The sequence below is a fragment of the Zootoca vivipara genome, chromosome 10, assembly GCF_963506605.1.
Source record: "Zootoca vivipara chromosome 10, rZooViv1.1, whole genome shotgun sequence".
Taxonomy (NCBI): domain Eukaryota; kingdom Metazoa; phylum Chordata; class Lepidosauria; order Squamata; family Lacertidae; genus Zootoca; species Zootoca vivipara.
This window is the reverse complement of record NC_083285.1, coordinates 45,957,439-45,970,121: the sequence shown is the minus strand read 5'-3', so window position 1 is coordinate 45,970,121 and position 12,683 is coordinate 45,957,439. Positions and strand designations below refer to the sequence as shown.

Here is a 12,683-nt window from a genome sequence, read left to right as displayed (position 1 = left end):
ATTTGGATTGCAAAATCATTATTACACTCCTCCAACCCAGAGCTCCTATCTTTTGGAATAAACAAGGAGAAAATAACAAACCCAAATCTGTAAAGATTTTGTTTTGAATGAAAGTTTCCTCCTGTGCTTTCTACGAAACTGTCCGCCGCCCCTCCCCCTGGCCCTTGGCAACTTTCCTTTAACCACAACCATTGACTTCAGGGGAACAGTGATTCAGTTAACTGTGAAATCTACAAAAAGCAACTTACCAGAAATTTACCAGCCGCTGAATGAAGGAGAGAGGCAGAGATATAGAGAGAGGAAGAGAGGGAAAATACACACAGACATAAAGTCACTTGCGTAGTGAAAAACATAAAAGAGTGCTTAGCTTTTAGAAAGAACATCCCTCGCTTATTCTTCCAAAGACCATCAAAGGCTGATTTTAAAGGGAATTTTCTATTTATTGATTTATCAAGCCATCATCATCATCATCTCTTGCCTTTTATTCATTTCTCTTTCCCTCCTTGAAGCTGTGCAAGAAGGAACATATAGGCCCGGGAGATGCACTCACCCGTTCCAAAGGATAGATGTCGCACCAGAGCCCCCTCTCTTTCTCAGAATGAGTTATCTGAATTTCAAGTTACAAGACAAACAACTGTGCAAGCTTGAGGAGGAGACTGCCAGCTCTGTTTTGGAGTAAACTGAGAGCAGTGGGAAGAAAGAGAAAAAGAGAGGACACACACAAAAAAACCCCATCTCTCCTCAGAGCCCAGATGAAAAATAAGGCAACTGCTGGTTTTTGAAGAACAAACTTTGAGCCATGTGTGTCTTCTGATTCAGCAAAGACTCTGTGTGTGGGGAAACAGCTGCTGAAGCGCTGAAGTTGTCCTTCCCACTCTAGAATACAGGAGTGACAGAACGGGAGGTTTGGGCAGAAAGCATCAGCTTCAAGGACTACAAGCAGCAGTTGCTGCTGCTGCTGCTGCTGCTGCTGCTGCTGCTGCTGCTGCTGCTGATTCAGTCCGCTGAACCAACACTGCTGACTGCAAGAGGAGCCAGTATTTCCCTTCCAAAGAGAGAAAAAGGTAAATGAAGGAGCTTTGTACAGTAGCTAGATGTGTAGAATAATAGCTCCAGGCAACAGTGTCTAAATGGGTTTTTAAAAGGGAAAGGGGTTGAAGGACTTTGTAGCCGAGAGCAGAGCTAGCTATTCTGCATTGTTTCTTGCGATCTTTTCTCTTCTCCCCCCCCCCCGGTCTTTTGAGCATGAAAGGACAGTAAATAAAGTGTGAGTGAACTGAAGCTTGCCATTACTGTATATCCCCTGCAGATGCTGTGTAGCAGTTTTGTCTGCTTTATATGCTCTGGGGGCAAGCACCAAGACCCCAGCGGAGGGGGTGCAGAAAAGAAAAGAAATAGTTTAGAAAGCCCCCCCCCCAGGCAGGTTTCTGGTGCAGGTTGTCTGTCTGTCCCCATGCCATTTCTCTATACCTGGATCATCTTTATGTGTTCTCCCTGGTGCCTACCTTACATATACAGGATTGGGGGGAAGGGGACGAGTGTCTTTTAAATCACTTTTACGAACTGAGCAGTACGAGACATGGAATTTCAAACTCAGCTGCTCCACAAGCAAATATAGGGATGGGATGCGAGCGGGAAAGATACCAGTTTAGGACGCACTGATGCTTTTACATTAGAAATACATAGCCGAGAGGCTCCAGAAAAGGGATAGGGAAGTTGGCAAAGACAAGCCACCGGCTGGCTTGTGGAGTGACCTTACTGCCATCATTTGTTTATCAAGCAGATGATGATGATATGCTGTTAGAAACTAGTTGGAGTAGTTCCTTGAGAGAAAGTGCTAACATTCAACATGTGGATGTAAGGATGGGCTAATATGATACCCTTGATGGACTTAAATAGCATGAACCTGGTATTAAAAAGCCTATCTATCTATCTATCATCTATCTATATCTCATAACTAGTAAAAGGGCAAGACATGCTTGTTCATTTTTTTTTAATGTACCGTTTGGGTGGTGTGCACATGCACACGCACACCTACCCACACCCTGAGGGGTGTTCTGTGAGACAATAAAGGTGATTTTGGTGAGTCAGAAAAGCTGCAGCAACGCGGAGAAGGGAAGAAAGAGTCTGGGTGTGCATGAAAGGCAACAGCTTCACTTTGCTTTGGAGTTTCAGAGGCAATTAGAAGAGATGTGGCTGCAGGAATCAAAGTGTACCTCCATGCACTAAGCTAAAAAGCTAACAGACGGAATGCTTAGAAGCCCTTTCAGAATCAATACCTGGGCAAATGGAACCAGATTGCAACAAAAGCATCATAAAGCAATACGAATAAGACTAAAATCTGGGTGCTCTACTGAAAAGCTACCCGTTGCATCGCGTACTAGTTTCTACTCAAAGCAACAACAACAAAAAGGTTAATGGCTATGGCTAACTTAGGTTCATTTACGGTATTTCCGCAAGCCTATTCAGAGTTTAAATTAGCTGGATGCAACCCAATTTCTCCGTTTACTTCTGTACCTCTGCACCTCCACTTTTTGAGGTGTGCCTATACCAAGAGAGCCAATGTGGTCTAGTGGTTGCAGCATCAGACTGGGGCCTGGGGGACTAGGGTTCAAAGCCTCATTCAGACATGAAGCTTGCCTTGGGCTAGTCCCCCACCTCACAAGGTTGTTGTGAGGATATTATGAAGAGGAAAGAACTGAATATATTCCCCCTTGAACTGCTTGAAGGAGAGGTGAGGTATACAGAGAATCATAGAATTGTAATGATAATAATAAATATAAAAATTTTTATTTGTACCCCACCCTTGAGGCTCCAACCTCCTGCAATGCAGGAATCTTTTGCCCAGTGTGGGGCTCAAACTCATGACCCTGGCATAAAGAGTCTCATGCTCTACCGACTGAGCTATCGAGGGGATATATGTAATAATAAATAGTAAAGTAAATACCTTTACTAAGGTAATAAATTAGACAGTTTAGTGAACATGGAGAAGGTGGGGAATGAGTTTGAGTACCAAGTAGCAGTGCCACTTGCTTGACCTTGGGCAAGGCATTCAAACCGCCTTTGCTTTGTTTTCCACCTCTTTTAAGATGAGGTTGCAGAGGAATGCAGACAAAGCAGTTCGTTGGGGGAGGGGGTATGTAAAAGAGAGCTACAAAGTAAAACTGCATGGGAAAGAAAAAATATTATTGTCAATACAACATACAAGTATTAATGTGTAATAATGGGCTGTCCAAATCTGTCAAGATGGACTATAATCAGCTGATTGTGATATTAAGCACCGATAGATAGATGATAGATAGATAGATAGATAGATAGATAGATAGATAGATAGATAGAGGTAAAAGGACCCCTGACCATTAGGTCCAGTCGTGACCGACTCTGGGGTTGTGGCACTCATCTCGTGTTATTGGCCGAGGGAGCCAGCATACAGTTTCCAGGTCATGTGGCCAGCATGACTAAGCCGCTTCTGGCGAACCAGAGCAGCGCACGGAAACGCGTTTACCTTCCCGCTCGGAGTGGTACCTATTTATCTACTTGCACTTTAACGTGCTTTCGAACTGCTAGGTGGGCAGGAGAGAGAGATAGAGGTTTTCATTGCAACACAATAAATGGAGGGGGGCTGTGTTTTAAACAGGGCACAAAGCATTGATCAATTAATTGCTATAACTGGGCTGATTCAATGGCAGATAATGCTTTTTAAGTGGACCTGTGATTTATTAGACTTCACTATCTAGGTCATACAACATCCTCGGCTTAAATGTGGGACAGAAGCTCTCTCTGCATGACATCCAAACACAGGGATAAAGCACCTTGACATGAAGAACACCAAACTTCATAGTGGGGAAATGCAATGAATTTATTTACTGCTTGATCCAAAGCACTTTTATTCAGAGGGGGACCCCACTGAGTTCAGTGGGCTTTACAACAGAGGCTGCAATCCTAATCCCATTTACCTGCAAGTAAACCCCGTTGCAATCAATAGGATTTACTTCCGAGTATACATGTTTCTGATTGCATTATAAGTGTGCATAGGACTATAACCCTAGTGCAGGGGTGCAAAATTATCCGGATGTTGTTGGATTACAAATCCCATCATTCCTGGCTCTGCTGGCTGCAGCTGAGGGGAGCTGGGGAGCAGCAATATCTTTAAAAAAACCACAAGTTTTCCCCTCCCTACCCTAGTGTAAGATGAAAGATCATCTTTAGAAGAACTAGGGAAGGGTCGGGGAAGCTTGCTCAGCTTGAAGACTGTATTGCCCTATGGGCAACCCGCCTGGAGCTGCATGTTGGTGGCAGGTGCAGCCAGAGCCAAATGTGAGCAGAGCAACAGATGTGACTCTCTATTCACGTGACAAAATAATGCTCCATCCTCATTCGGGGTTCTAGAACAATGCTCATATGCTGATTCATTATTATTTTTTCCAAGAGAGATGCCCCAAGGCTTCTTCTGTCAGCCGTGACAACGGTTTTGCTATTTCACTTTTGATACTTCCACAGGTTAGAAAATTGGTTAAGACGTTTTAAAAGATGGCTTGGGAAATAAGCAAGGGTGACCCTGATTTGGGGCTTACCATGGGGATATGGATGGTCACTGTGAAAGAAGAAGTCAATGAGCCTTTGTTCTGATCCAGGAGGGCTCCTCTGGTGTTCTTAAACAGATAAAGCTATAGCTATATGTCATTTGAAATCATAAAGAGTACATAAACTAAATAGCACCTTGAGAACCCACCTGCTTTGTCTTTCATAACATCTTTCTCTGAGTTTTGCCTTGTTGCTGCATTGTTTACAGCCTCTATATCAGGCATCCCCAAACTGCGGCCCTCCAGATGTTTTGGCCTACAACTCCCATGATCCCTAGCTAACAGGACCAGTGGTTGCTGGACTTCAACTGCCATCAGACCCAACCAGCATGGCCAGTGGCCAGGGATGATGGGTGTTGAAATCCCCAGATTCCCCACTCCTGCTTTATGGGGTACTGTGCTTTAATTCTCCTTTTTGTAATGCAACAGGTTTGGTGAATGAAAGACGTGCTTGGGGTCTCAAGGGCCCCTGTAGTTTTCAGCGACTGACATGCTTACGTTCTGATTATGTAACCATTCTCTCATTTGTTTTCTCCTCTGGGACCCTCTGTTCATGAATTGCAAGAGAAAAGACAATGGCCAATTCCACACATGCAATTGCTGTGGAATAATCACAGTTCGCTCATTCAGTTTTTATAGGGCATTTAAATGGCACCATGAACAAAACACACCTACCTACTCATCAGCTGGGATAGCTCAGTCAGTAGAGCATGAGACTCTTAATCTCAGGGTTGTGAGTTCAAGTCCCACATTGGGCAAAATGTGGATTCCTGCATTGCAGGGGGTGAGACTAGATGATCCCTTTCAACTCTATGATTCTGTGTTTTCCCTGTTCAGCTTCCTTTTTGCTGCTTAGAAAACCCATTCTTTCACAACAAAACAGCTCCCCTGGGTGTAAGCAACCTACTCTTCTCTTATTTTGCTGGCTTGTGATATTGCTGTAGCCATTTCCTAGTTTGCTGTAGCCCAGTCTTTCCCAACCCAGACTACAACTCCCATTAGCATGGCTAATAGACAGCGATGATGGGGTTTGTAGTTCCTGGTAAAGGCACCAGGCTGGTGTTCCTGGTGTTGATTTTTTTCATGTTGACAATAAATCCTTATCTTTTTTTTGTATCTGTGCAGATCTAAGCAATGATGAAGACTATGTCCAGTGGGAACTGCACCTTGAATGTGCCAGCCAAAAACTCCTACCGCATGGTTGTCCTTGGAGCCTCCAGGGTGGGCAAGAGCTCCATCGTCTCGCGGTTTCTTAATGGCCGCTTTGAGGATCAGTACACACCCACCATTGAGGATTTCCATCGCAAAGTCTACAACATCCGGGGTGATATGTATCAGCTAGACATCTTGGACACATCTGGGAACCATCCGTTCCCTGCCATGAGGAGACTTTCCATACTCACAGGTTAGACGTGTGATTGTGTGAGAGAGAAGGGGGTTACCAGGGGGCTCCTCCTAGTCCAGGCATCCCCAAACTTCGGCCCTCCAGATGTTTTGGACTACAATTCCCATCTTCCCCAACCACTGGTCCTGTTAGCTAGGGATCATGGGAGTTGTAGGCCAAAACATCTGGAGGGCCGCAGTTTGGGGATGCCTGTCCTAGTCAATGCACATCAGTTGGGGGAAGGAGAGGCAGGGTGAGATATAATAACTCTCTCGGCCCACCTTTGTATTCCATTGAGAACTGAAATGGGTCTGATCAGGTCAAAACTGTCAGAAAAACTAGTTATCCAGATAATGAAATCATGCTAGGATCAGCCCATCCATGAGGCAAACTGAGGCAGCTGCCTCAGGCAGCAGAATCCAAGGTGCACCTTTGCAGGTGTGCTCCTCGCTGCCCTACCCCCACAGCCAGAGAAGCAATGAGATATAGCTATGGAGGCTTCTGGGTTCTGGTAAGATCTCACCACAGCCATGTGATCCCAGTAAAGGGGGGGGGGAACAGGAGGAGGATTTTGGCACACACACAAAAGTTTGATAAACTTGTCAACATGTTGTTATAAAACATTATTTTGCTAAAAATCCATGCCATCTTAATTCATTGCATTCTTTACAATGAAAGCTCTGTAAATAGCATTCCTTTTATCCACCAGATGTTCTCCAAATGTTTTGTTTATACCAGGCATCCCCAAACTTCGGCCCTCCAGATGTTTTGGCCTACAACTCCCATGATCCCTTGCTAACCGGACCAATGGTTGGGGAAGATGGGAATTGTAGTCCAAAACATCTGGAGGGCCGAAGTTTGGGGATGCCTGGTTTATACCATATAATGTTTGGTTATATCACAGAGTGAGGCAGTATGCTTCTGAATACCAGTTGGTGGAAACATCAGGAAGGGAAAGTGATCTCGCACCCAGGTCCCGCTTCTCATAGTGATCTGGTTGGCCACTGTGTGAGCAGTATGTTGGGCTAGATGGGCTACTCGTGTGATCCTACAGGATCTTCTTAATATAGCTGGGATAAACAAATCCCTTGCTGTGTACGACTTTTCCATTATCTTTTCTAAGAGAGGTTGTAACGGATTGGCTTAATTTGTTTCCCCCTCTTAAAACATTGCAGGAGACGTTTTCATCTTAGTGTTCAGTTTGGATAGCAGAGAGTCCTTTGATGAGGTCAAGAGGCTCCAGCAGCAGATCCTTGAAGTCAAATCCTGCCTGAAGAATAAGACCAAGGAAACAGGTGACCTACCCATGGTGATCTGTGGCAACAAAAACGATCATGGTGAACTCTACCGCAAAGTTCGCTCTGAGGAAGCAGAGAAGCTGGTCTCTAGCGATGAGAACTGTGCTTACTTTGAAGTCTCGGCCAAGAAGAATACCAACGTCAACGAGATGTTCTACGTTCTTTTCAGCATGGCCAAGCTGCCCCACGAGATGAGTCCCGCCCTTCACAGGAAGATCTCTGTCCAGTATGGGGACACCTTCCACCAAAAATCCTTCAGGATGCACAGGGTCAAAGAGACAGGTGCCTATGGCATGATCTCCCCCTTTGCTCGCCGACCCAGTGTCAACAGCGACCTGAAATACATCAAATCCAAAGTCCTCAGAGAAGGGCAACCGAGAGAAAGAGAGAAATGTACTATCCAGTGAGGAAAGCTCTGCCGAGATGGAGTCTAAATGTGCAGTGCCTTAAAGAAAATGGCTGACGGGAGCAAGTTCCTAATGGACTTGGGAGCTACAGGTGATTACGGCAGCTCGCACTCATGAGAGCAGTGCTCGAAACCACTTTGTCAAAAGTACCGCACCATTTGTGTAAAGAAGTAACTTAAAGGGAAATATTGTAAATACTTGAAGCTGCCTGGCAGGTGACTGCCGTGCCCCGCACCTGTGACTTGTTCCTTCTTCTTTTTAAAAACTACTTTTCTATTTGGTGTTCTCTTCTTTGGATAAACGGGGTGTGTGAAGAAGGCTGGAGCTCAGCGTTATACGAGGTCTGGCCTGCCCCACGTAGGAGTGCTGAGTTCTCATCAAGCAGTAGGCAGCCTTTGCTGAGGGGATGAACGTGTGCCATCTTTTTCCTCCAGGCTTCTTCAGAAATGAGACCCACGATTCAATGCCTGTCTTGGTTCTGTGGTGACTACCAAGACAACTGTATATATATAAAAGGCAGGCATGGATCTCTGGATTTGTCAGGTCAGAAGAATGTTTGAACATTTGGAAGTTGTGGGGAGAAATGCACTTTTTTGTGGCAGTGGCAATTCTTCATAGTGTCAATGCAAATGTCGCTTTTGTATTAGAGCTTTAACTTTGTTTTTGTTTCTCAAGCAACAGCCAGATGGCAGCTTGTCTGTTTTAACTGAAATGTGAGCTAATCAGCAAGTATGATCTGGAAATGTCAACTGTTTTCCAGTTACATAATGTGTACAGTAACTAAAATTGTTGTACTGTAAAAAAAAACACCCAGCACATCTGACAGCTTCATGTGATTTGGCTTCATTTAATTTTCTGTTCTTCGAAAGAACCATTTATATATTTATATATACTTGGGACACTTTACTATTTCCTATTTACAAATCCCACCTGCCTCCCATTCCAATGATCTTATAATGTTTCTGTTCTATACTCCACTGTATACAACCACCGTGGGTGTGATCTATCCAGTGGCCAACGCCAGCTTTTTTTTTTACACTAACAAGGTTGATGCATGCCTACTCAGAAGTAAGCACCATTGAGTTCAATCTGACTTCCAGGTAGCAATGGATGAGCCTGACCATTTCAGTTTCTCTCTGCTTCTCATTTTTCGAATCTTAAGTTCAGTTCTCCGCATTTTCTCATCAGTTTGCAAACATTTTTTTAAAAAAATAGGCCTCATGAAAATTCACCCTCATTTTACTGTGTATTTTGCCTAAATTATAGTTTTATGCCCACTACATACATTTTTGCAGGCACTTCCCCAAATTTAACATGTATTTGTCAGTTATTTTCACAAACGTACAGTGGTAACTCGGTTTATGAACATAATTGGTTCCGGAAGTCTGTTCATAAACTGAAGCGTTCATAAACTGAAGCGAACTTTCCCATTGAAAGTAATGGAAAGTGGATTAATCTGTTCCAGACGGGTCCGCGGAGTACTCAACCTGAAGCGTACTTAACCCGAAGCATGGGTGTAATTGGTTCCGGAAGTCTGTTCATAAACTGAAGCGTTCATAAACTGAAGCGAACTTTCCCATTGAAAGTAATGGAAAGTGAATTAATCCGTTCCAGATGGGTCCGCGGTGTTCGTAAACCGAATATTCGTAAACTGAGGTGTTCATAAACCGAGGTTCCACTGTATGTGATTTTGCTCATGTTGTCCCCTAATATATACATTTTCATTTTATCTGGCTAAAGAACTACAGCATAAAATTTGGAGAAGTGCAAATCAGAGAAGTAAAATTATTATTACTTCCAGGGTCAGCATGATTAGGACTGACCTGCAACTGGCCCCAGTGTTCCTAGTGTTCAAATGTCTGGAAAATGTTAGCATAACAGGATCTCGTTCACTTAATCACAAAAATATATAAGGTGCAAAATTTAGTTTAGGATGTGACTGTCTTCTAAATCACATTCGTTGAAGGGGGGGTCACCAGAGTACTGAATGAGTGTGTGCAAATGGGGTTGTTTTTTTAAGATGGCAAAACATCTCTCTCTTTTTAAAAAAGAAAAAAGAAAAAAACAGTATAAAACCCACGGTTTTGCTTCTGTCATTCTGTTCATCGCAAGATTCCTGTGGAGAAAAATAATCATGTCCAAATGAGACCTGTCTGTCACTCAAGCCCTGTTTTAAAATCTAGCTCCCAAGTGGCTCTTTAGGCCTGGGGTATCTTTGTAAAGAGGAGGGAAATTTCACTCAGAACCACTGCATGATGACATGACACAAACATACCCTTTTAACAGTGGCTCCTTTCCCTGCTTAGACCCATGACAGCTCTCTGCTCATAATGGGCATGTTTATCTGAGCAGAACGTGGGGTTTTGCATACCTCGGACGTACTGCAGAAGTTGGCTACCCATTCACCATGAACAAGGAGCTGCCACAGGTTTAAAAATGGGACACCAGGCCCATCTCTTCTTAATTCTCTTTCTTGCCTCCACATGGAGGTCCTCTGCCCATAGCTCTCTTCTTTCTTCCCCTTTGCTCATTCAGTGTGCTGATGCAACTGTGTGCACTAAAAGCAGACATTTTAAGAAGAAGAAAATACCTCAGACATGGGTATGCATTGTGTTGTGTGAGTGAGTGTATGTGATTGAATGCAACGAGGGGGAACTTAAGTCTTAGTAGTGTTGACACTGTAGACAACGTGGATTGATACGTTGTACCAGCCCTTGAATATTTGACACCTCCTGTGTTTTACTATACCTCATATTCTGTATATATGTAAATAGTGCGGCGTGTACTCTGTTTAACGTTGCAAGTTCTGCTGATGCTGAATGAATATTCCCTCTGCCGTCTGACTGGTAACAGAGGCCCCTAACAGACAAATATCCCCCATCTTATGCATTGCAGGGGTTTGAACTAGGTGACTTTCAGGGTCCCAACAAACTCTACAGTTCTGTGATTCCATGATTCTGAACCCTCCATCCCTCGCAAATGTAAAATACAGTATTGCTTGGTTTCTATTGCCATGGCAACCTTCTCTATTATTTTCAGGTGTCTCAAAACTTGCGTTAATATAGACATATATTCCTTTCCAAATAAACCTGATTTATTTATTAGCTGTGTCTCAGATGTTGTACATGTTCTCCAAAATGGTAAACGAAAGCAGAGGTGGGCAATGTCTCAAGATGGGTCTCCTGATGGGCTCAGAAAATCAGATTCTGATGGAGAAGTGGAAGAAACGTTGTAGACTAAAATGAGAAGCTTTTTTTTTATTATTCAGCAGGTGTTCTATGGTCTGGATACATGCCACACCACAAGTCTTCCTGCCAAGGAGGAATCACGGTCCTGCTACTATCAGCACCGACTGGGAAATTGGTTTGCGGGGAGATAATGTTTCGCTAGATTTCTTCTTTCTCTGTTTCTAGTGGAGAAGATATTAAATGCTAAGCATTTTACACACATGCATCACAGAGTGTAGAAAATTGGCTTACAGGAGTTCTGAAACAATATGCACTCAACTCTCCTCACTGCTAGAAGCACACTACAAGAAACAGAAGTTTATTCAGAGAGCAAAATCTCCAAAAAAAAAGCACTATGGAAAGAATGGACGGTGCATTTATTTTATTTATGTATTTCTATTCCACACTTTCATTTTTTAAAAAAACATATCGAGGTGGTATACAACATATAATAATAAAATCAGCAAAAAAATCATACGAACACTTTAAACATAAATAAATAAAGTAAAGGTAAAGGGACCCCTGACCATTAGGTCCAGTCGTGACCGACTCTGGGGTTGCGTGCTCATCTCGCATTATTGGCCGAGGGAGCCGGCGTATAGCTTCCAAGTCATGTGGCCAGCATGACAAAGCCACTTCTGGCGAACCAGAGCAGCACATGGAAACGCCGTTTACCTTCCCGCTGTAGCGGTTCCTATTTATCTACTTGCATTTTGACGTGCTTTCGAACTGCTAGGTTGGCAGGAGCTGGGACCAAGCAACGGGAGCTCACCCCGTCACAGGGATTCGAACTGCCGACCTTCTGATCAGCAAGCCCTAGGCTCAGTGGTTTAACCACAGCGCCACCTGGGTCCCATAAATAAATACTGATTGGTTAAAAAGAGAAAATTCATATTGCAACGACCCATCTAAACAATATAGTTTTCAAAAAAACATGTGAAAGAAGGGAGGGATGTTTCTTGCCAAACCTCTACAGGCAGGGAGTTCCAGAGATCAGAGCCTGCCAAACTGAGGCTCAGTCTCTTGTTGTTGTTGTTGTTTAGTCATTTAGTCATGTCCGAATCTTCGTGACCCCATGGATCACAGCACGCCAGGCACTCCTGTCTTCCACTGCCTCCCGCAGTTTGGTCAAATTCATGTTGGTAGCTTTGAGAACACTGTCCAACCATCTTGTCCTCTGTCATCCCCTTCTCCTTGTGCCCTCAATCTTTCCCAGCATCAGGGTCTTTTCCAGGGAGCCTTCTCTTCTCATGATGTGGCCAAAGAATTGGAGCCTCAGCTTCAGGATCTATCCTTCCAGTGAGCACTCAGGGCTGATTTCCTTAAGAATGAATAGGTTTGATCTTCTTGCAGTCCATGGGACTCTCAAGGGTCTCCTCCAGCACCATAATTGAAATGCTTCAATTCTTCGGCGCTCAACCTTCAGTGAAGGCCAATCAAACCTCAGGGGCATACTTACAAGGTGGACTGTAAGTGATCAGATTTCCCTTAAGGTACTTTGGACCCAACTTGCTTAGGGCTTTGTGAATTAACTTGCACTTTGAACATGATCCAGGAGCAAACTGGCAACCAGTCTAGATGTCCCAGCAGTGGAATAACATGTTGTCAGCTGCGACATTCTGCACTACGAGCAGTCCGGCTCCTACATTCTGTACTAGTTGTAGCTTGCAGGCCAGATACAATGACAGCCCCACCTAAAGTGCAATACAGTTATCTAGCCCTGAGGTTACCAAGGAATGGGCCACTCTGGTCAGGTTGTTGGGGTCCAAGAATGGTTACCGCTG

The 12,683-nt window shown here is 44.0% G+C and overlaps 1 protein-coding gene across 1 annotated transcript; it reads left to right on the top strand.

Annotated features, from left to right (window-relative positions):
* The first annotated feature begins 478 nt into the window (after positions 1-478).
* RASD2 (RASD family member 2) lies at positions 479-10,788 on the top strand. The gene is made up of 3 exons (XM_035128593.2): positions 479-1,064; positions 5,709-5,988; positions 7,143-10,788. The coding sequence occupies exons 2-3, from the start codon at positions 5,718-5,720 to the stop codon at positions 7,670-7,672; spliced, it is 801 nt and encodes a 266-aa protein (XP_034984484.1). The 5' UTR covers positions 479-1,064; positions 5,709-5,717; the 3' UTR covers positions 7,673-10,788.
* Positions 10,789-12,683: the final 1,895 nt, after the last annotated feature.